At 37.7% G+C, this 21,833-nt stretch overlaps 1 protein-coding gene across 1 annotated transcript in view; it reads left to right on the top strand.

Annotated features, from left to right (window-relative positions):
* The window catches only part of LOC112957970 (gephyrin-like), a gene marked incomplete at its 3' end in the record, with an annotated part of 201,292 nt that overhangs the window by 77,861 nt on the left and 101,598 nt on the right, over positions 1-21,833 (top strand). Inside the window, exon 4 of the mRNA XM_026051762.1 lies at positions 7,782-7,839. Within this exon, the coding sequence (XP_025907547.1) occupies positions 7,782-7,839 (58 nt within the window). The remainder of the gene's footprint in view (positions 1-7,781; positions 7,840-21,833) is intronic.

The raw sequence follows: 21,833 nt of genomic DNA, 5'->3' as shown, positions 1-21,833 counted from the left end.
GTTAAATTAGCTGAACAGATTCTTTTTTTTTTTCTTTTTCATATTACAAAACCAACCCTCAAAAGCAGTTGAGTCTGGTCACTAAGTCGAAGCAAAATTTCTTTCGCCCATTTAGACTGTACAGGGAAATACATGCAAATATGCTGATGTATTTTAAAAAAAAATCCATCTTAAGAAACACAAACACAAGGCACTTCTAATATATGAGATTATATGATCTCTGCAGTCTGAGAGGGGAAAAAAGGAGGTTGTGAGGCCTTTGGAGAAGGTGAAGTGTTGTGAGGAATATTTTTGAGACATACTCCTGAACAAGAATACATACAAATATATTAAAGATACTGCAGTCTGAGACAAAGTTCATCCCATCTTTTTACAAACAAATGCTGTAGGAAATGAAAATGAATATGCATTTTCAATATGTTGTTTAGAATCCAAAATGCAAAAAGGAGAAGGTTTCATGAGTTGCTGGCATTGAAGTTTCCTTTGGGGGCTTCAGTTTTTGATTTTGTGCAAGGTCAGTCCCCATGACCTTGTACGTGGGGCCTGTCTGTGTGACAGCCCCGTACGCTTGCTGTTTGCAGCTTGCCTTTGAGAATCCGGTACCAGATTTATCCTGGATATATCAGATCAGACATAGCAGATGTATGATCTGCACGTATATGATGATATCAGACGTATCCTGTGTCATTTCTGAATGGTGGGAATTCTTTAAAATAAGTCTCTTAAAACAGTCGTGTTAGTCTCCTCCAAGTTCTGTGATGTAGTTAACTGTGAAGTAGCAATCTGATCTAGATGATGGGATGGTCAAATTATTTCTGTATATTCTCCACAGTTTACTTTTTCTTACATTGACTTATCCCGCTCTCATCTTTTGATCATTAGTGTCTTTTGTTTTGGAAGGAGTAAGTGCTTTGGATGCTTACCTGTCTGATCATGAAGTGGACAGTGATTGTCCATTTCAACCTATGTTCTGCAGTTGATTCCAACTTATTCTCAAACATCAGCATTCCTTGTGTTTCCATTACTTACTAGCTGTGTTTCTTATTAGGTGTGGAACAACAATTCCTGCTAGAAGGAATTTCATTTTCCTTAGCATTCAGCTAGGCTCTCATTACATGTGGGCAAATAGTGCTCTACTGAAATGACAGACGGGTCAACAAAAATAGCTTTATTCCTCCATATAGGTTTCTTAAAAGCGCTGAGGTAATTTTCTAGTGGAAGCTTTCATCTCCAGGCACGTCATTGAACTCCTGTGTCGTATGGCCCGAATCCTGTAACGTGCAGCGCCTTCCCCGGCTGGCGAGAGGTCACTCTCAGGCACCCACAAATTGTGCTTTTGGTTGTGGTTTATGAGGGTTCAGTGCCAAGCAGCTGCCAAGGGGGTATGTGCAAACCGTCCCCAGCCCTCCTCGGCCTGCACTTGCCAGAGGAAATGCAAATGCCCCTCATTGCACATCCTCTGTTGTGCAGGGTTCTCAAGCCCGCAGCCTGTCAGCCAAATCCCAACATGGATATTAAAATATCTTTATTTGTCTAAATGGTGAGAATTTGACTATTTTTATGCGAATGATTTTTGTCTGCCTCTGCATATTTTTTCTCTCAGGAAATTTAAGATCTTGCTCATGTTGTTTAATGAGCTGGCTGGTCAAGCATCTGATGCCCCGGTGGGAACTTTCAAAGTCACTGAGCACATTTTTCCTTAAATCTAGCTGACATTTCTGTCTGTTTGATTTAATGTATGATTTCCATAGTTAGATTACCAGTCCGATGGAGCATACTAAAATCATTCCTCTGTTCTGTAAATAAACATGCAGCCAGCATAGGAGTGTTTTGTTGCTGCTGTTCTATGTGGCAAGGCAGTTTGCAAGGAATGATTTAAAATGCTGTTTTATTTAGAAATTAACTTCTGTACTTAATGAGAATTCAGAGTGCAGAATTAGTCTTTCTGGTATTGCATTTTCAGTCCAGTTCAGAGGACGGGCCTCTCCCTTGTTTTTGACCTGTTAGAAATACACTATTATAAAACACAAAAAAGTGGTCTTCCCTCTGAGGAAATATATATTATGATGGTTAATTATTATAGTTTTATTCCAGAATGTACATTTTTTGATGTTGCTTTGTGCACAAGTACTTAGTGTTCTGGATACTAAATTGTCTGACAGTTAAATGCTAAACTCTTAAAATAAATTTTTGAAGTTATAAATATCTGCGTTGTTTTTTATACTTCAGTATTTTCTATACAGAGATCTGAAAATGGTCGCAATCTACATGTCTCAACTTGCCATGAAGTCTGGAGGTGTTAATGGTGAGACTTTAGAGCAGTTGTTAATGAATTTGCCTAGGGAAACTGTAGACCTGGAGGTTTTGCTTCTCATGGAAGTAAGTTCAAGATTCCTCCTCCTTTTCCCCCAAAGTACCTCTCCATCCTGAGAATGGAAAGTAATAGCATTGCACGTTGCACTACTGACAGGCCCGTGGATTTTAAGGGTCCTCTTGCTGCATTTTCTTCTGGGGGGCAATGCCAGCAAGTTTAGATTTCTTCGTATTGCTGCCTCCCTCAGCCCCTCCTTCCTTAGGCAGTAAGTAAAATGCTAAACATTTTCCAGAGGAGACAGTCTTACCATCCACCTTCTAGGTAACAGCAGTAGCCCTAACCAGAACCCCACACCTCTATCCAAAATACTCCATGGTAAGCTCTGCTGGGTGCTGGGCCAGGCTGGATTTGGTTTGGGGTGCCGTGAGGGTTGGAGGGCCCAGCCCGGCGGCCCCCCTCGCGGGGCGGCCCAGCCCGGCGGCGCGGGCAGCAGCTCCTCCTGCCCCCCAGCGCATCCTGCCCTCATCCTCCCTTAAAAGTCAGGAGACCCTGGCATCCATTAAAGCAGCCTTGGGTCTGCCCTAATGCGCCTGCCTCGCTAGCAGGGAATAAAGGTGCTTTGAAAGTAAATCCTTGCTGCATCTTTCCCTGGAAAGTTGTGTGAAGCTTTAGCTGCATGCAAGGAGCTTAGGGCCTGATGATCCACAAAGGACTTGTGGGTCGAGGTTAAACTTGCCTGCGTGCAAGACACTGCAGACACAGTCTTAGCAGGGCTTGAATGGGTCAAAAAGCAGAATACCATCCGGATAGGTGACAAATATACTGGGGAGAGGTCCCAGGAAAAAGGTCAGCAAGTTCTTGGGGGTTCCTTTCCTCCAAAGAGGCAGCAGGTCAGGGAGGTGCTGGACAGCCGCCCGCTGTGGTCTGTCCGAGGAAGGATGAGCGGGGATTAACGCGGCGCCGGTGAGCGCGGGCAAGTGGCAGCAGCCAGCCCGGGCGAGCAGCTATTTTTAGGCCGTTGCCTCCAGTGCGTTGAGCGTGACTCACTCATTAGGCTGAACAGATGAACCAGTAGCTCAGCTTTTTATGGCAGAGCTGTGTATAAAGACAGACGGCGTTCATGGCTCTGGTTAGAATTAAAATGAGAGAACCTTAACGGTGCTGATTCAGTCCGAGAATGCCGTGTAAGAATCTCACATATGCACATGATATAATTACACCATAATAATGTAGTGTATCTGTCTGTCTGCACACACATACATTTAGTAAACGGTTTTCTTCTCTTAGTAAAAGAGAATGAGGAGGCTGGGGAAGGGCAGGGAAAAAACAGAAGTCCACCTTCCAAATATACAAAAATAATCTGGTGAAAATAATAATTCTGTACTCCAAATACCTGTTTTATAAATCAGAAATTTAATTTTTGTTTTAGTTATAGTATTGAAACATGAAACAAAAGTCATAAAAGAATGACTATAAGGATAGTTGTTGCTTATTAATATCTTTTTAAAATGGTTTATTGTAACAATTACTGTTTATCTTTTTTTGTTTGCCTTTTTCACACAGTTTCTCTTCTATTTTGTGAGCAGCGTGTGTTTGAGCAATAGCTTATTATTTTCTGCCTTTCTTAGAGCACATTTCCTCCTGGATTTTAACTTTCCTTAACTTGAAGAAATACCAATTTTCTCTCTTTGGTGATACTCTACTTAGTTGCAGAATAGTAAAGCTTCCATCTGTTCCAATACAACTGTGTTGGCCTGGCTTCAGATTATTTCCTATATTTTGCTAATTTCTTAGGTTGCTATAGGAACCTTCTTGTTCAGCTTTCTCCCAAGTCCTTTTCATGAACTTCCTCTGAACTCAGTCTGTGTATTTTAAGTCACTCAGAGATGCACTTTTATCTAATGTATTTTTCCTGCCAAAAGACACAGACTTCCACAAACTCTTCTGCAACTAGTTATGAAATTTTTATTATTTCCTAACTCTTTAATGGAATATCCTTCCTACTTTTTCTGATTTTCTCCCGAAAGAACTTTGCAAGTTTTAGCCCAGCACAATCTGTGCTTCTTTGATTTATTGTATCACTTCTGCTTTCTACAGGCAGGAATAATTTATCTTCTGGAAAGGGACTAGAGAATTAGGAGAGTCTGTATCAGTTGCAGGGTGTGATTCAGATTTTCCCCTAATGAGACTGATGTCTACAAAAGTTTGAATATGGTGCATGAGATCCTTCAGAAATGTTTTATATACATATGTAGAAAAGCTGGCTAGTATTAATTTAAGCTCACTTCACTATTAAATTGTTCAGCTTGCTATAGTGGAACAACATTGCAGTTTAGAGGAGAATGTTAAATTTCTAGTGATGAAGCTGGTGACCACATTTTCAGTTTACTCCAAGTAGCTGGCCATATATTTGACTTTGCTCTTTGGTTGGTTGTTGTAAGAGAAGATGCCATTTATGTCCTAGGATGCTGGAGGCTATGTTCTTCAAATGAAGAAAAAATTAATAAAATCTATAACAAGATGAAAATGTGTGAAAGATGAAGAGATCCTGCTCAAGAATTGAGGTTTAGTTGAACCAAATTCTGCCTTGGCAGGCTCTTTGCTGCACTGTATTCACGTGTGCAGAACCTGCAGCACTTACTGTGAACTCACGCTACCTGATCCTCTGCCTCTCTGATTGCAGTGTAATCACTTCTTTGAAACACTGTGATGAAAAGCTCAAAAAGTTAATAGAAAATCTTGGAGCAGTCTGTGAACAAAATCAGTCTGCAAAGAGCGATTGCTCCCAGGAAAATGAAATCCGTGTGTGCCAAGCGCGGGGGCTCTGCGGCACCGCCACGCACCTTCCTGCAGGTGCCCTCTGAAACTCAGAGCTGCTGCATTTCATGGTGTGATCGCTCCTGCTTCAAGTGTCAGCGTTCACATCTAAGGTTTGCAAAATAAAAAGTGCCTCGGAAATACAAAAATTTCCCTAGATTGGGCATAGTGATTAATGCATTGAACTTGTGGCTTGGTTTCTTTTTTGCTGTCCTTCAAATATACTCTTTTCTAATGAATGGTTATTCATTACAGCGTTTTAGCTGCGCTCAGTAACTCCTATATGTGTGTACGTGACATGGTGTAGGCCCTTCTGCTCCGTGGGAGACTTGTAGTAACAATAGGGTGACACCAAACTGAACGTTTTCTTTTGAGAACTTCTTACCAGGAGGTTGGAGTAGATGGGATTGGGTGATTTCTGAGTAAAGAGTGTGCAGCAAGATCACAGCTAGTTCTGCCACTAACGAAGTTATTTTGGAATATGAATTATACACTGTAAACATTTTCTGTGTGGAGGTGTAATTAATAGGGGCATTCTTACAGGAAAAGAAAATACTGTATAGCTTTATGTGTGCGTTATTGTTACACTGCTTGTGGTTACTAAACAGGCAGCTTAAGTCTTCTGTTCTCATGCTTGCATTAGTATATAGCAAAACTAAAAATGTCAATCCTCACATGTTATGCAGTTAGGACTATTTGAAGAGTTTGTGTTGTGTTATCTGGATTTTCTTACCATATACATCTAAACTTCTGTGGAACTTGCAGTTAAACTTGATGTACAGAGTCAAGCTTGTTTGTTACATCCCCTATAGTATTGTATTTAAGAAGTAATCTACTAGGGTGCCTTGCTCTTTCCAGTAGTCATTAGATGACATGAGGTGCAACGTGCTGGAATGAAACAAATGCAGGCTCTCTTAAAAACTTTTCTTCAGTCCTGAGGCGTTTATGGAAATAGATGTTTATGTATTTTTGATTCTCTTCGAATGCCACATTTGTTACTGTTTATTTAGGTAATGTGGGCTTTCAATGTAAAGATGTCAGTGTAGAATTGAATGCATATACAGTCAGATATGAGGATGTGAAGCTTTAAGTGCGAAATTGATTTATTAAATGATGAGGTACCTTTCGAAAATAAGAAAATGTGACGTCTGACATTTTTAATGGTTTTGCATATGTGTTTTGTCACGGAAAAGATCCAGGAATGTACAGCTACTTTAAAAAGCACTTCTCTGGACTGCAACGCTGCTAGGCAGCTTTAAACTGTGTTAAACTCTCAAAATATTTATTTGCAGGAAAATGTTTCTAATTAATGAAACAGGATACAGGAGCTTCCATTTGTGCTTTTGTCATCTCATTGTTTGTGGTAGGTGAATGCCTGGGCCCTGCCGGTGCCTGGGGAAGCCAGCGACAGGACTGTGAGCAGCAGGGCGCTGCAGAATGGACTTGCCCTCTGCAGGGACTTAATCCTGTCTGAATTGAAGGATTTCTGAAGGATTCTGTCTGAATCCTTCAAATGGTTCATTTTTGACAGTGACTGACTGGCGGAGTCAGTCATAAAAAACATAACATTTTTATATTGGTCTTTTCCCTCTTTTTGAGGTTGAGTAAGCAATATCTATAATAATTTCAAGATTGCCTATAAGGAAATAAAACTGTAGTAGAAATGCTGACGATTGAAAGGGAAATAATGCGAGTAATAGTGAGATGATGCAAATGCACATTTGATTGCTGTCTACTGTTTTAGAGTAAATAGTTTTCTGTGTGATTTTCATTTCTATAGGACCTAGGAAATGACTAGTTTTGCTCTGCAGAGCCAGCAGGGAGGTCATTAATGCAGTTATATTTCTAGGTCTGAATTGTTGCTGTGAATGAGCCTGCCTCGTGAAACAACAGAAACCATGCTTGCATGTTTCTGTGGAAAGTTTGTTATTTGCCACCAAATACTTTACCAAACCTTGCCACCAAATACAGTGCATGCTACTTGTTTCTCTAATATGAACTCTTCTTTATGCTAAACTTTCTTCAGGTTGTAGAAGAAATTGAAAAATACTTTTCATGTGGAACAAAAAAGTTACTTTTGAACAGGAGTGCCAACCATTGCAACTCATCCACTTTTTTTTTTTTAACCAATCACAAATCTTAGAGACTTATCAAAAATGTGAGCCATAGTTTATTTGGTGGGTGAGGTGTGTACATGCATGTGCAATTATAAAATCTGAAGTTCTAGAATTGCATTAGGGTGCATTTACAACTGTAGCAATGGAGTGAAATACTGAACACAAAACATATCTTTAAATGTTGAAGTTCATTCACGTTACTTACAAAACAATAGCAAACAGTAGAATGTGATGGTTGATGGTGTTGGCATAATGAATAAAGTGAGGGTAGTTCTAAGTAGTTGACTTAATTCTTACCTTTCAGACTAGTCAAGAACACCTTATTTCTAAGAATTATTCAAAATCACACAAAGATGATACTTGTTTGGATAAAGGTGGTTATTTTTGCCTTTCCTGTTATTTTGGTATTTTTATATTTGTTTGTGTTACTCCTAAAAAGGTAGGAGGCATTTTTGTACTTAAACTAGTTGTGATACCATTACCATGCTGTGCTTTTCGTTGGTTTTGATACTGTTTTCTTCTCCCAATTTCAGGTTGGGTGGGACTATATCTGCATACAAGATAGTGCCAGACGAAATAGAAGAAATCAAGGTACAGTATTACTGCCTTTCAACACTGAATTTGTTTTCTGGGAGAACTGCCAAAAGTGTTACATGAATGAAGCCATCTCATTTCTTGCTTTGAAATGCACAGAGTGCCTTTCCTTACTGTCCCATTTGATGAATTCTGAAAATAGAAATTAAGATTATATGCATTGAATATCTGAGTTGATCAGTGAAATGGAACAATATCTAGAATGAAGTACTGCTGTAATAATAAAAATAAACCTTTATCCTTTCCATACATTTTAAGGCCCTCTTACATTTGATGAAACATAGTTTGTGTATGTATTCATCTTGATATTTTCAAAGTCCAAATTATTTGAAACTATTGTAATAGTTCAATATTAAATCCAAAGAATTTAAAACTGTATGTTTTAAAACTAAATATAAAACTGAATCAGTAGTTTAAAAAATAGCAATGGTTTCTTCAGGTTTAGTAAATGATAAATAAACTTAACCTGTTGGAACATTTTATGATTACACAATTATAATCTAATAGTATCATTGGAAAAAAATGGTGCCTAAATAAAACTTCTAGATTCCTATTTAGGCGTCTAAAATAGAGTTATTTTTACAAGTAGCTTACCTTCAGGCTGAAGATTTTTGAATGCCAAAATCTTATTCGATTCAAGGCATCTGTGATTAGATACCCAAAAATAGGTGCAGGACTATTGTAAGTACTGAGTTACACTTTAGTTTAAAAAAATATATATCTGTGTAAATTTAGTACCTTTTTGTTTCTGAAATCAAAAGCACATCCAACTCTTTCAGTATTCTCTCTCTCTCTTTAAAAAGTAATAGGTGGAAATCATTGCTACTTTAAAAACAAAGAGCTTTTCACAATTTTAAGAGTGACTGCAACAAATACTGAGCTTTATCTTCAACGACACATGCCTTATAGCAAAACCACTTTAACCGAGTCCACTGCTGCAAAGTACTTGAGCAATTTGTGTCAGTTTTGTTCCTTAGAAAAGCAAAAGATTGGTGCAATGTACACGTTTGGTCTAGGTTTGCTAGCGTGTTGTGTGTAACAGGTTCTGTATTTACATGTTTAGATCTGCGGTCAATCTGACCTGTTATTGCTTTGCTCTTTATAAGTATTTGATCCAATGTTTGGTTTCACATATGCATTTCCAGCTGTGCAAAGAGAGTCAAGAATAGTATAAAATCTAGGAAATGGAAGTGGTTATATAAGCATCTGACCTAGACATGACTTAAAAGCATGTGAAGTTGTGAAGATTTGTTCCTCTTCAATTAACATCCAGCACATTGTAAGCAAATCTCGTGACTGTTTCTAACTGCATCAGAATCAAAACTATCACTCTGCCATCACTAAAACCAGTATTTATTTCCACCTTCTGAAACCCAAGGACTCCTCCATCTTGAATTGTAGGAGGAACAAGGATCTATTAGGGTGGTTGCAATATTTTGCCATGGAAATCCAAAGGACAGAAAGATGGTTTTCAAAGCTTATTGAGTAGTGTTTTCATAATACCCAGTTTATGGTAGCAAAACTATAAGAAGAAGAACCATGAAAAACTCTAAACTATAATATTAAAAGAGAAAACAAAGCCAATATTTTGGTCTTTGCACAAAGTGAATTCAACAAAGCAAAATGTAATTCCAGGGCATTAGAAGTAAATGCATTTTTAGGACCTTAACTAATTTTGGCATGATTGGTAATGATGGGAATGTGTTTTTCTGCTAGAGTGCCATGGAAGGCTTTTCGGTTCTTTATTATTCAGTGTGGCAATTAGATGCTTGAGATCCTGGGAATTAGTGAACGGGTTAGAACAGCCTCCATTCATCTCAGTGTTGCCAACGTGTACGTGTGGAGGGAGGATTCTGCTGTTCTAGGTCAGAGTTGCTTCAAGTGTTTGGAAAAAAAAAAAATCACCTGGTGTATTTATTGCTGCTAGTTGTCTCGTGCTGGGAGACGTGGTTTTTTAGGTTGTGACTGAAGCCAGCCAACAGGGTTGGCTGGTTAGAGGTACACTAAAAGATCTATCTTCTCAAATGTGTCCCTTCTCTTTCCGAAGCAGAAAGAATGAGAATTATATGATTGAGGTTATGTAAAACAACAGATGTTACTCATATGAAATAAGACACTACTGGAAGATGCGAAGACACAATAGCAGGGAGTACAATAGACAAATATATAGTGAATGTGGAAAAGTCTTCTTCTGTGTCTGAATTAATGAGGCAACACAACTTGAAGGAAGCTGTTTTGAGCAGCAGCTGCCAAGTAGGGAGACTGTGTATCCTTGCGGTAAAAGAGGGGGAGTCTTAAATCTGAAAAGCTTCTACAATTAGAATGGAATAAGAGGAGAGAAGGAAATGAAAGGGAGAACAAATGAGATTATTGGAATTCTCCATGCCTTGTAGTGCGGAGATATTTTGCCTCACAACTAACCCTTCACTGTTTCAATATGGAGTTTTAAGGCTTTTAATTTATTGGAAACGCAAGAAAAATATCTCCGTTTCTAATATGTGATTTAGCTCGACAGATTGCTTAATTGAGTCCACAGGAGTTGGGATAATCATAATGCTTTCCGATAGGCCAAACAAAGTATGCTTGCTTAAATGGCAAAGGAGCATAATTTTTCAGGCAAAGAACGGTGATCGGTGTGACAAATAAATATGTTTCTGATGACATTTCCATATATTCTAGAAATAGAACTAGAATAACCTCTTTTATAGTTCAAAATAGTTCGTGGGAAAACAAGCTTACAAGTTAATTCACAATATTTACGTGTTAGGTAGAATACTATTGTAAGCAGAGACTGTATCTGTGAGTTTGTGGAAGATAAAAAAAAAAAAAAAAAAAAAGGCAATATACCTTTACTATACCTACCAGTTGCATAATATCATTAGAGGGTTAATGAAATGTGTGTTTCTAAGTGTATTAATAATTTCAAAAATATCATTTTGTAGTGTGTGTATATATATGAAAATGTATTTGCCCATATTGCATAAACAGCTGTTTTAAGTGTTTATAGTATTTCTGCTCCAGAGTATTTAGAATATATTTGAACTTGTATCTGAATACATATAGATGGTTTTACTATGTATAGACGTGTGCAAGCACCTAAGTGATTTGTGTGTCTACAATATTGCCTGTGCACGTGCATGCCTGTGTCAATGCAAGAGTGTGCGAGTGTTGGCTAATCAAAGCTGCCCATCCCGCTGATGGACTGGGATGTTCATAGATGTTTGAATTAGGAATTTTTGACAGATGATAGCATGCATCCTAACTGCCTCGAGGCTCCTCGTCAAGCTTATCAAATTAGGAATTGCATGGAACCAATCACTATTACATTTTTTCAGCATCTACATCAGTCTGAAATCAAAGGAAAAAGAGCAGAAATATAATTAACTGGAACTAAATAAATGTATTCAAGACAAAATACAATTTTATTCACAATTTGGTTTTTGCCTTGAGCATGAAGTACAATTTCTGACTTATCAGTGAGCGAAAGTTTGTATGATGTGCATGTAGATCTTGTTAGATGTAAACATGATATGATTCATAATATTGTATTGCTCTTTTTCATTGTAGCATTCTGCCTTTAAAAAGGAAATGCATAATACAGTGAGGGATAGCTTTTTCTTTAAACTATCCATTAAAAAACTTCTGAACATATTTGGTCTGTTTGGATTTGCAGATGTACAACAGAGATGAATGTAATTGTTCCTCTTTTAAGTGTTTCTCCATATGCTTTTCTCCAAGAAGGGCTATAAACGCTTCAGAGTTTCAAGACCAGAAATTTGGCAGTGTCCAGTTCATGAAAGTCATGTGCACAGGCAAATACATTACCACTGTATTTTGTTCTTGGAATACTTTTAGTCCAAGAAAGATGTTCCAGTGTAGAGATTCAGTTAAATTGTTATCTCTTCTAGCAATGTAGTCAATTTTAGGGATTTTTTGTCAGAAATTGTTCTTCATTTTGCTTGTAATTTAGATTTTAAGTAGTGCTAGAAGATGAGATTTTAGTCCTGTTATCTGCCATTTCACACATAATATGCTTTATACTCCTGAAAGAGCACACCTAATTCTTTGATACTTGGTCTTCACGTAAAATCACCTGCATGTGAAGTATTAAAGGCCACATATAAGACTACAGACCTGGTTCTATAAATAATAAGATAGTGTTCTTTATTCTTTAGAAATATGTTTTTTCTTAACGTAGTATATGAAAATCTTTCTCATGAAGAACTAGGTCTTCCAAGACCTATGGATATTCTTCTAAAAACATTTTCATTTTGAGAAAAGAAGTCAGGCACCAGACTCCTCTGCTATAGAAATCCAAGAGGTAAAAAGTATAAGAAGAGGTGATAGAGGGAAGTTGCCAGAGGGGAAAAAGGACAGTTTTGTCATCTTAGACGTTAATTTCTCTAGAATACTTAGGAATTCGGGAGATATAAGCTTTTTTACACAATTGTATTTATGAACGTATTTATGAACAAAGTAAGTTTACTTTAATATCAATTACTGAGTGCATTGCTACTGGACTCTGGCATCAGAAAATATATTTCTTTGAAATGACTACAAAAAAAAAGTCTGTCCAGGTGATGCTTTGACTTTCCCTGAGATTTTCAGCTTTATAGATGATATATGTCAAATGCCTACACAGTACTGTATGTCAGAAGACTTCCTATATGTCCGTAAGAATGGCTAATAAAACTTTTGCTAGCACAGGGGTGAAGCTGAGCATCTTTCCTTTTGGCACCTAGTGTTAAAGAGGCTTATCCACTGCTTTGGGAAGAAACACTACCAGATATGTGTGGATCACCCAAATTTCTTCTCCTCTGTCGGTGATCAGCCACTAATCACTATTGTGACTCCTCAAGTATCTCAAGCACTTTGCTGTTCCGACAAGGATTCCAAATGCCTAAGTGCTCTGGATAGCAAGGTGTACTCACTAACTTTTTGCTTGAGAACAGCAGTTACTGCTACTTGTTTTCCTACATCTTCTTTCAGAAGCTCTGTGGTCTTGGAGAATGCTTGGCCACAGATATCCCAGAGGCCACCACCCCTAGAAGGGAAGAGTCCTTTCCTCTTGCTTGCAGGCTGTGGGGAATATTGACAGTGTTGAGGCCCTGTTAGTAATTGCTGTTCTAGTGCAAGAAGCCTTTCTGATTTGCAAAGAAATGCCGTCTGAGACATGGACTGTAGCTCAAGAGAGCAAAATATTTCCCATAACCTAGTTTACTGGCGCTCCATGATGCCTTTACATCATGGATCATGGACAGGGATGGATAAGAGCACACCTTTTACAGGCACTACCATGACTAGAATATGACTGTTTGCATGGCCTTGTATCTGCAGACCCGTAATGAGTGTATGGGGTGAAGCTTGAAGTATTAGGAGGCACTGGTAAGTAATTTTAATTTCAATTAACTAATGGCAGATAGAACAGCCTCTTAAAAATGCTCTTATAAAAGCCCTACTGTGTATGCTGGATGCTTGCAGTAGTCTTAATTGATTTAAAATCTTTTATCATTTAATCTTTAAAGTAGCTAAACAGGATACTTTAGGTTTTGATATTTCTGCATCCTCATCTGTAGCAGAGAAATGATGTTGTAAACTCAAGACTTGAAAGACACTTTGAAGTAATGTGTTCGTATTTTACTGTGAACTTGGATCTTGCATAATAAAGTAGTTGACCCTGTTCTTGGCGTATTGTAGGGGATGAGAGCATGGAGAAGGGACGGGCAGGGAGTTTGGGAATCCCCTTAAGGTGAATTGCCATACTACTGCTCTATGATCATTTTAGTGATATTATTGCTTATATTCAAGAGCAAATAAAACTTTTCTGTTACTCTCCAAAAAGGGAATTCCTTTCCCCAGTGGGAGAGGAGTAAAAGATGAGGGTGAATTTGCAAGACAAACCAGGACACTGCTGGGATCTCAGGCTTTCCTGGTTTCCAGGGTGTCTGCGCTCTTGTCCTTCAGCGAGGAGGTTCATGCATCTCCTTAGTGTAATGCCATATGCCTGCTAAGCCTTTCTCCACCTCAATACACTAGAAGCAGACTAATGCTCCTGTTTTCCAGCAAACTGTAGCCACCAAAACCCACTATCCGTTGCTCAGTGCGGAGGGTACCCGATTTTCCTGACACCCTGCTGGTTTGCTTTCACTTTCTGCTTCTGGTAAATACATCTCTGCCAGACATCCCCCAAAGCCCAGTCGGGCCTTGGGACAGCTTCTTATTTTCTCGGGGTGCTCTGGAATTCTCCTGTCTCGGGGCGCTGGCCACTGCTTCCCGTGGCTCCTGTGCTCCAAGGCGAGCCGACTCCCAGGCGGGCTCTCGCGCAGCGCCCGGGAGAGGGGATGGCGCTCTCAGCCTCACCGAGCAGCAAACAGCTCTTAGCACAACATATAAGGAAATCAAGTTTATAGTAAAGCTTATATAAAATGTTTATATAAAGCTTATATAAGAATGCTAAAAATAATTTTCCATCTGACCTATTTGTAGTAAGTTTTGTTTGTTTGTTTGCCCTATAAGAGGTTGCTCTGATGGCTTTTTGACATCTATCAAACAAATGTAATGTGTTATCATAACTTTCCTTTTCTTTTTATGTTTAGCAAATGAGGTGAGTACTAGCAGGGTGCACATTGGAAAAACAGATCAGTTCTTTTAAAAAATATTCCATAGAAAATTACACAGAATCTCACAGTGAATTATAAATACTATAATACATAGAGAAATGAAATATAATGGGGAATTGAAAGATGTCCAACAAATACCTAATAACAGAAAGCATTAACTTAGAACTGCTGAAGCTTAAACCTTATCTGATTATAACAACATCATCTGTTCATCACAAAGTGGTTCAGTAGATTGTACTTTTGTGAAAAAGATTTATAGCTGGTAGAATACAGATAATTCTGCTAGAATAGCATGGCTTGTTTGCTTTCATATTTTGTTTTATATCTGGGTGCTTTTTAAAAAAAAAAAAAAAAAAATGACTTGACTGGAAAAGCACAACAGAAAGATACCAGAAATGACACGTGCCTCCCTGTGATATGCAAGCATGTAAAATTTGTATTAATGCAGTGATGCTCAGTACTTCAGTACATGATTACACCTAATTAAACTTCTCTGATTACGATTTTTGTGATGCCCTAATCCTATTAGTTAGCCAATCATGCATAAAATCCACTGCCTAAAAGAGAATAGGAAGCATTATGGGTTTTTTAACAGAAGGCCAACAGAAAGTTCTTTTGAGGAAATTTCAAAGGGAAATGGTATAAAACAGTCTTTATAACAAACAGATGGGATGAACCATGCGGCTAGAGGCATTTTGTTTGTCCAGATGCTTTTTTTATTAGATGCACAAGATTTATCTAGATGAGATGTCATGTTGATGAGCTGTCTCTGAGAACAAATATAAAATGGAAAGTTTTTTAATTTTTTGGGTGTGTTGGGCAAGTTGCTCACCTCGTCTCTGACAATGCAACAGAGTGGATATGTTTGCTTAAATGGTTTTCTAAAGGCTTCCACAAATAGATCTCTACTAGCCAAAAAAGATGATAAGCCAAAAGTGTGGCAGTGAAGTTAAAAATGTTCTCCTTAGCCTCCTGTTTGCCGTACCCTCATGTCGAGAACAGAACGTTTATCTTGCACAATGTCTGTGTTATTAGTTAACACAGACCAACATGTGTGTAGAGTAAAATAGTTGATGCTAGGCACCCAACACCTACATTATATTTCCGGTTGCGTATTTTATTTCTATCTACTTCTAGTAAGGTTTTTTGAACTCTCTGTCCATTAACTGGAGTTAATGTCCACGGAGTGTGTCACATGTACAGCTGAAGTTGATCTTAAAATGATTTTTTTCTGAAAGTATACCATTTCATATGCTTTAGGACCACTTTGCGGTATGAAATCAAGTCCGCTAAGTGAGGACCATCAAAGCTGCACTGCTATTCTGAACCAACAGGCTAACGGAGAGACATCATCAGCCTCTAGGACATCTATTCTACTGCTAGCACAATCTATTAGGGTTACAAATAACGTGGGATTCACAGCATCGTACCACAACTTCCCCGCAATACTCTGTCATCAGAGCTATGAAATTACAGAGTGCACAGCCATGGTGGAAGGCAATCTCAAAAGAAGGATAGTCTAGGCTGTTGAAATGATTTAGCGGTGCAGGGAGTGTCACAACAGTAAGTCATGAAAAACAGTGTCATATTCTTTAGCTGCTTTCTAGATTACTCTATGCTAAGTACCCTGTAGATAATAGAGCTCTTAAGAGGTGTTTTGAATTCTCTCATGCCTGTCATAGATGACTGAAGATCTGAGGTATCTATAAAACTGCAATACAGTAACCTCGGAAATGTTAGCTGAATGCGTTAAGATCTGTGTTATTCATAGTATTCTGGAATACAGGTTATTAAAGGAATTCAGGAAGAATTTGCAAGAGGAAGTCTTTCTCACAATAAAGAAATACAATGTAGGAAGAGTTGTAAGGAGGGAAGCTGAGGCAGGTGTCTTAAGAGGCTGAAATGAGTTGGTCCTCTCAAGAAGACGGTTGCTATAACACAACCACACAGGAGAAAAATGATTTTCCAAGAACTTCTCTCATGTTTCATGGGTTAAAAAGAGCCTTATAGCATTAACTATAACTATCATTTTGGGGGGGGATTGTCTAGTTAGTGTTAGCTATAGTTTGTGGAATTACTTTTCTATGTGGCTTTTAGTTGAGGGAACTAGCATGTGATGCCTCAGGGTGACAGTGGGAGTGCAGGGTGTGCAGCTGTTCCCCAAGTGAAATGGGTGCAGTGATGTGCTGAAGGAAAGCAAGATCAATATGGAGAAAAAGTCTCAGAGAATAACACTTGTAATAAAAGCAAAATATTTTTAGATACCAACAACATTATATAATTTGCAGTAAAATAAGTACAATAACCAGAACGTTTTAATAACAGAGTACATTTGATGTAATGTAGCGTGGTCTAAATTGGAATATTTGCTCTTCTGGAGCATTTTTGAGCTCCCTAAAAAGTGCTGCCTATCTGGGCAGGAAGTGTGATTTGTTTCAAGTTTAATGCTAATACAAGATTAAAATTTAATGTTTCTCTTCTTTGGTATTCCTATCTCAGTGCTTTTGATATGTTCTTTCTCTGGACACAGCAGTGATGAAATACCCAGCGTTTTGATTTTATTTCCTCTGACAGTGGCTCTGTACCTTTGAATTATCAGTAGGATTTCAGAAATGATGTGACTTAATCGTCCTTAGAGAAACGCACAAGGGAGAGAATGCCACTGAGTCATCAGAGTTCAAGAAAGGTGCAGTGGTTGCAGAGTTTTACTTTTAAAAATAGTGTCTTTTAAAAACACATACAATGAATTTTAGGGCTGTTCTGTCAGAAATGTTTGCCTTCAGTTTCAGCTGTCTCTTCGTGGTGACAAGACTAGGCGGGATGTTAGCACTGCAAAGGTAACGAGTATCTGTTCTCCCTGTGTCTGTGTAGCCTGACGTTTATGGTTTTCACTATTACTTATCAACTGCTATTTTGCTGTAGTTATACTCCACCATAATAGCCTTGTTTTTTAAGACTGTGGATATTGTAACAGTTTCACTGTATTGCTTCCGTAGTAGGATGGCATAAATCTCTTTACTAAATGCAAATGCGCTGCTCTGCCGTAGAATTCATGCTCTTCAGTACAGTCACTTCAAAGGTTTCTTTTGCAATGACACGGGTGAAAGGGACTTTGTAATTAAACGTTGTTTGAAATAAGTGAAATTTCCCTAATATTTATTGCTCTTCAAAATGTGTGTATGTATCTATGGATGCCTTGAGAATGAAAGACGGACTTCAAGGTCTTGTTCTTTCATAAAATAGAAAAAAAAAAATCTGTGTGTACTTGAGACAAAGGGTGTGTTCTGTGTTTTAGTCAACTTGCAGGAAACAGCGCTATATATAAAGAGGCAGCATGTAAAAATAAAGCTGGGAGTCATTGAAGATGTTAAGGTTAACACCTTAGATTTATATAGTACCTTGTTGTAAATAACAGACATAAGGACATTGCCTTCATACTATTTTAAAGCAAAGATGCGTAAGTTTGAAATCGGAGAACTATAAAGAACTTGTTTACGTACAAAAGCGTGGAATATCTCTAAATGCTGCACAGAAGTGTGAGTGCTTCTTTAGGTGCAAAAACACAAGGGATGGTTGTGCTTGAAGAGTCTGGTGTTTGTGCAGCACTGTGCTCCAGGTGTTGTTAAAGCTTTCACAGTCATGATGTCCTCGCTGAGTTGGCGTCTGAGGGGACCCAGCAGATGAAATGACCATTAGATGTGCCCAGATAAAGGGAAATCTGATTTTGTCTATGATTTTGTCTACTGAAAATGAGGATGGCCACATGTTAACTTGCTAGTTATAATCTTCAATTCGCAAGATGAAAAACATGGTAGTTTGCCTAGCAGTTTCATCATGATTAGTGTCCTCTTTTTCTAAAGATTCAAAGGCTAAAGTAAGTGAAACTCAAGTTTCTAATATGCAACGAATGAGATAGTAAAGGAGTCTTAGAGAAAAAAAAAAGTGTGTTTTTATTTGTAACATGAATTTTTTGTGTAGAGAGTGATATACTGCTCTTTCCATTAAAATATGTATTCTGTAGCTGAAGCACTTATGATGCTATCTTGGGAGATATTTTAGAGTTAGGGTGAGAGGCTAAAAATGTTGTTCCTACTAAAAATAACCTTATTTCTAGAGTTGGCCAGAAATAAAAGCTAAAGCAGCAGCTGGAAACTTAATGAATTGCTAAATAATCTATGACATTTAGAAAGAAGTAGTTACAATGGTTTGGGAATTTGCTTCATTTTTTAGAGATGCTGGGGACTGATGTTCACAGCTCCAGCAACAAAAATTCTAAATGGACAAAGTGTTATATACTGTGTTTAAATTCATAAGGTACAAATGTAAGAGCTTTTAGAATAATATTGTAAAAAGTTTGCAGATCCTGGCAGATATGGTTGCAAACCACAAACTTAACTCTTAAGAGAACAAAAATTCCATGGTTTTGTTTGTATTTTTGTTTGCTGTTTGTTTTTGATCTTCAAATATCACAGGTGTTACCTTGCATATAGAAAGAAACCTTCTAGGAGAGAAAGACTCTCAGTTCTTGCAAGGAAGAAGCATGTGGTAGAAAAACATTCTCCAACAGTGGTCACTGTTGAAACAAAAAGGAAATTCTAGGTGTGTATTAGAGACATTATAAATAGAAGATTGCCTTAATTTCCAGAGGATATTGCCCAGTTCTTGCTCATAGATCAATTTTAGTGCATACTTTCCAACACAGACTCATTCCACCTACTCTGTGTTACTGAAAATACTCTGCCGGATGACTCTTCTGACTGTGTAGGCTCTTCATCACTCTCCAGCACTGAAGTAGTAATTGTCTCTACAAAGGGAAAGTAGTAGTCCAGAGGTAACATATACTGCATGCATCATCATCCTCAAATTAGAATGTGTGGGAGATGAAACAAGGCTTAGAAAGGAATAATGCGATCTTTCAAATTATTATTGAGATGCCTTGACTTTAAGCTGCTTTGAACACATGATTTAACGTGTCCAGATTTGGAAGTTTTGCAATTAAAAAAGCAGAAATTACTTAAACATTTTCGTATAACAGACTATGTGTAAGAACAATTGTATATACTGCATGTAATAGTCAAAAAAACCTTAGCATTTTTTATGCAACTTGCAACTTTTTTTTTTTTACAAAGTATATAAATAACTCGAGATTCTTTTAAAGGTTACCCTGTGTGTCTTTAAAGCAAAGAACAAGCACTTCCTAGTCCAGAGGGCTTTCTGTGGTTTCACAACTCTGGAAATGACTCATGCCTGAGCAAAGAGACTTCTGTTCCTGAGAAGCAGCAGACATTTCAGGTGCATAAGCTCCCATTTCTGTCTGATTCGAGCACGGCAGTAACAACAGGAATGCACTTGTTTTCACTAGAACCTACAGTTGCACCCCCTAGACATTTCTGTAGCTACTGGTTGTCCATGCTCATCATTTTGACAAAAGATATGGAAGAAAAAAGTGTATATGTGTTCTCTTTCCATGCCGTTTCAGGAAAGAGGGAGGAGAGAGCCATGAGACACCCTCTATGGGAGGGGGATAAATAATTGCAATACTTCTGTGTTAACTGTGACATTTAATAATATCATTTTCTTAGATTGTTATGGTAGTTTAATATAAACTTCAGATAAACCAAGTGAAGGCAATTTCAAAATAAGCTTAAGAAATATCTTTTGAATTGTTATCTCGAGCATTAATTATGGTGGAAAATGTCTGCTAAGAGTCGCATAATGTAAGTTCTCGACCTCATATAACTTTTATATAAGAATAGCTATACTACACAGCTATTAATTTGCAAGCCTTTAAATAAAATCTAAAGCAGCTTTGACATCATTTTGGTTGCTGCATATAAAACCACTTAAAAGCACATACTTGCAAAAAGTTAGTAGAGTCTCCTGGTCAAGAAATTAAAAATAGGAAAGAGCATGCAGCTAGTCTCAGTTTCTTCACGCTATTTTAAGTCAGTAAGCAGGATACCCTTTGGTTTGGCTTGGTGTCTGCAGCAGTGCTCCCTTAGTAAATAGTTATCGTAACTACAGATAATATTCACCGGGAGGAGACTTAGTTTTATGCATTCCAGGACTTCTTGTTTCATGTATGTGGATTGTTACACTCACTCATAACAGGTACTCTGTTTTCTCTATTGCTTTTGTGATGTAGTTGAACAGGTCGGAAATTGGTCCATCCTTGAAAGTAGTCATAAGAGTTAAGCTACAGAAAAAAAAAAAAAAAGGACAAAAAAAAAAAAATGAAAACCATTTATTTGAAGGAAAAGGAGGTAGAGTTTGTATAGCCAAAGAAAAAACTGCCTCTGCAGGTACTATTTCCTCTCTCAGAAGCTACTGCCATGTGTTTTAGTGGCTGCTCAAAAATGTTCAATTTCATTATTTAGAGGAACTACCAAAGCAGATTTCTTAGAAAAACGGTTTCCAGGAGTTAAAGGGAAAAGACTTTATTTGTTTTTACTGCAAAAAGGCACTTCCAGATCAAATTTTTGTTCATCATGTCAGGCTTTATAAATCATTAATACCTCTTGAAGCAAATCCTGTAAGAGTTTCACATCTCTGTTAATAACAAATAACTTCACTGCCAGGGTCACTTAACTACTGCAGCCATAAATCATTTAAGGTTAGGGGTTGAGAGTGCTTGTATGGGCAGTGTCTTTAGTGCAAGTGTTTCTTATTCCATAATTAGTAGTGTATGATTCTAACGTCACAAAAATAAGCATTTCTAAGGATTGCTTTTGCTTTGGGAGAAAACGTTGCCTATTTCTCCCATTTTCCTTATACCCATTAGTACATATTTCTTTTATGATTCTTAAATTTTAGCAAGCGAAGCTTTTACGAAAATGAGAAGTGACAGGTGACGCTGTTTGGAATGATCTTTTCCAGTTCTTTTCATGTATTGCTTCAAAGTTTATTCATTTCCTAGCTATCCTTTATCATTTTGAAACGAGATTGAGGGAGATTGCGCCTGTGAAGAAAAGTGCTATTGCTTCCTTTGCAGCAACTTTACCAGAATAGGCAGACTTTTACAAAATTATCTGTACCTCGGTTCAATATGATGCATAATATATAAATGTCGTATGTCATACATGTGTGTATGTGTGTATATACATATTTTAAAAATCATTTAACAAACTAGCAACATCTTTTTCTGTATAGTAACAAATTTTTCTTCAAGAAACTCTGGAGTTCAGAGTACAAAGAATTCTGCAAAAATGTCAGAGGTTGTTATTGAGATTTGCCATACCCCCAAAAAGGCATGTTAGAATAACCTTAGTATCCTGACAGATTTAGCTTCATTTAAACGAGCTGCAGAGACAGTTGGAGCATGATTTTGAAATCTCTGTAGCATTTTGAATATTTTTATTGCCACTCCAAGTA

This window comes from Nothoprocta perdicaria, unplaced genomic scaffold (genome assembly GCF_003342845.1).
Source record: "Nothoprocta perdicaria isolate Ctin4 unplaced genomic scaffold, notPer1 scaffold_8, whole genome shotgun sequence".
Classification (NCBI taxonomy): domain Eukaryota; kingdom Metazoa; phylum Chordata; class Aves; order Tinamiformes; family Tinamidae; genus Nothoprocta; species Nothoprocta perdicaria.
This window is presented reverse-complemented; position numbering and strand designations above follow the sequence as displayed.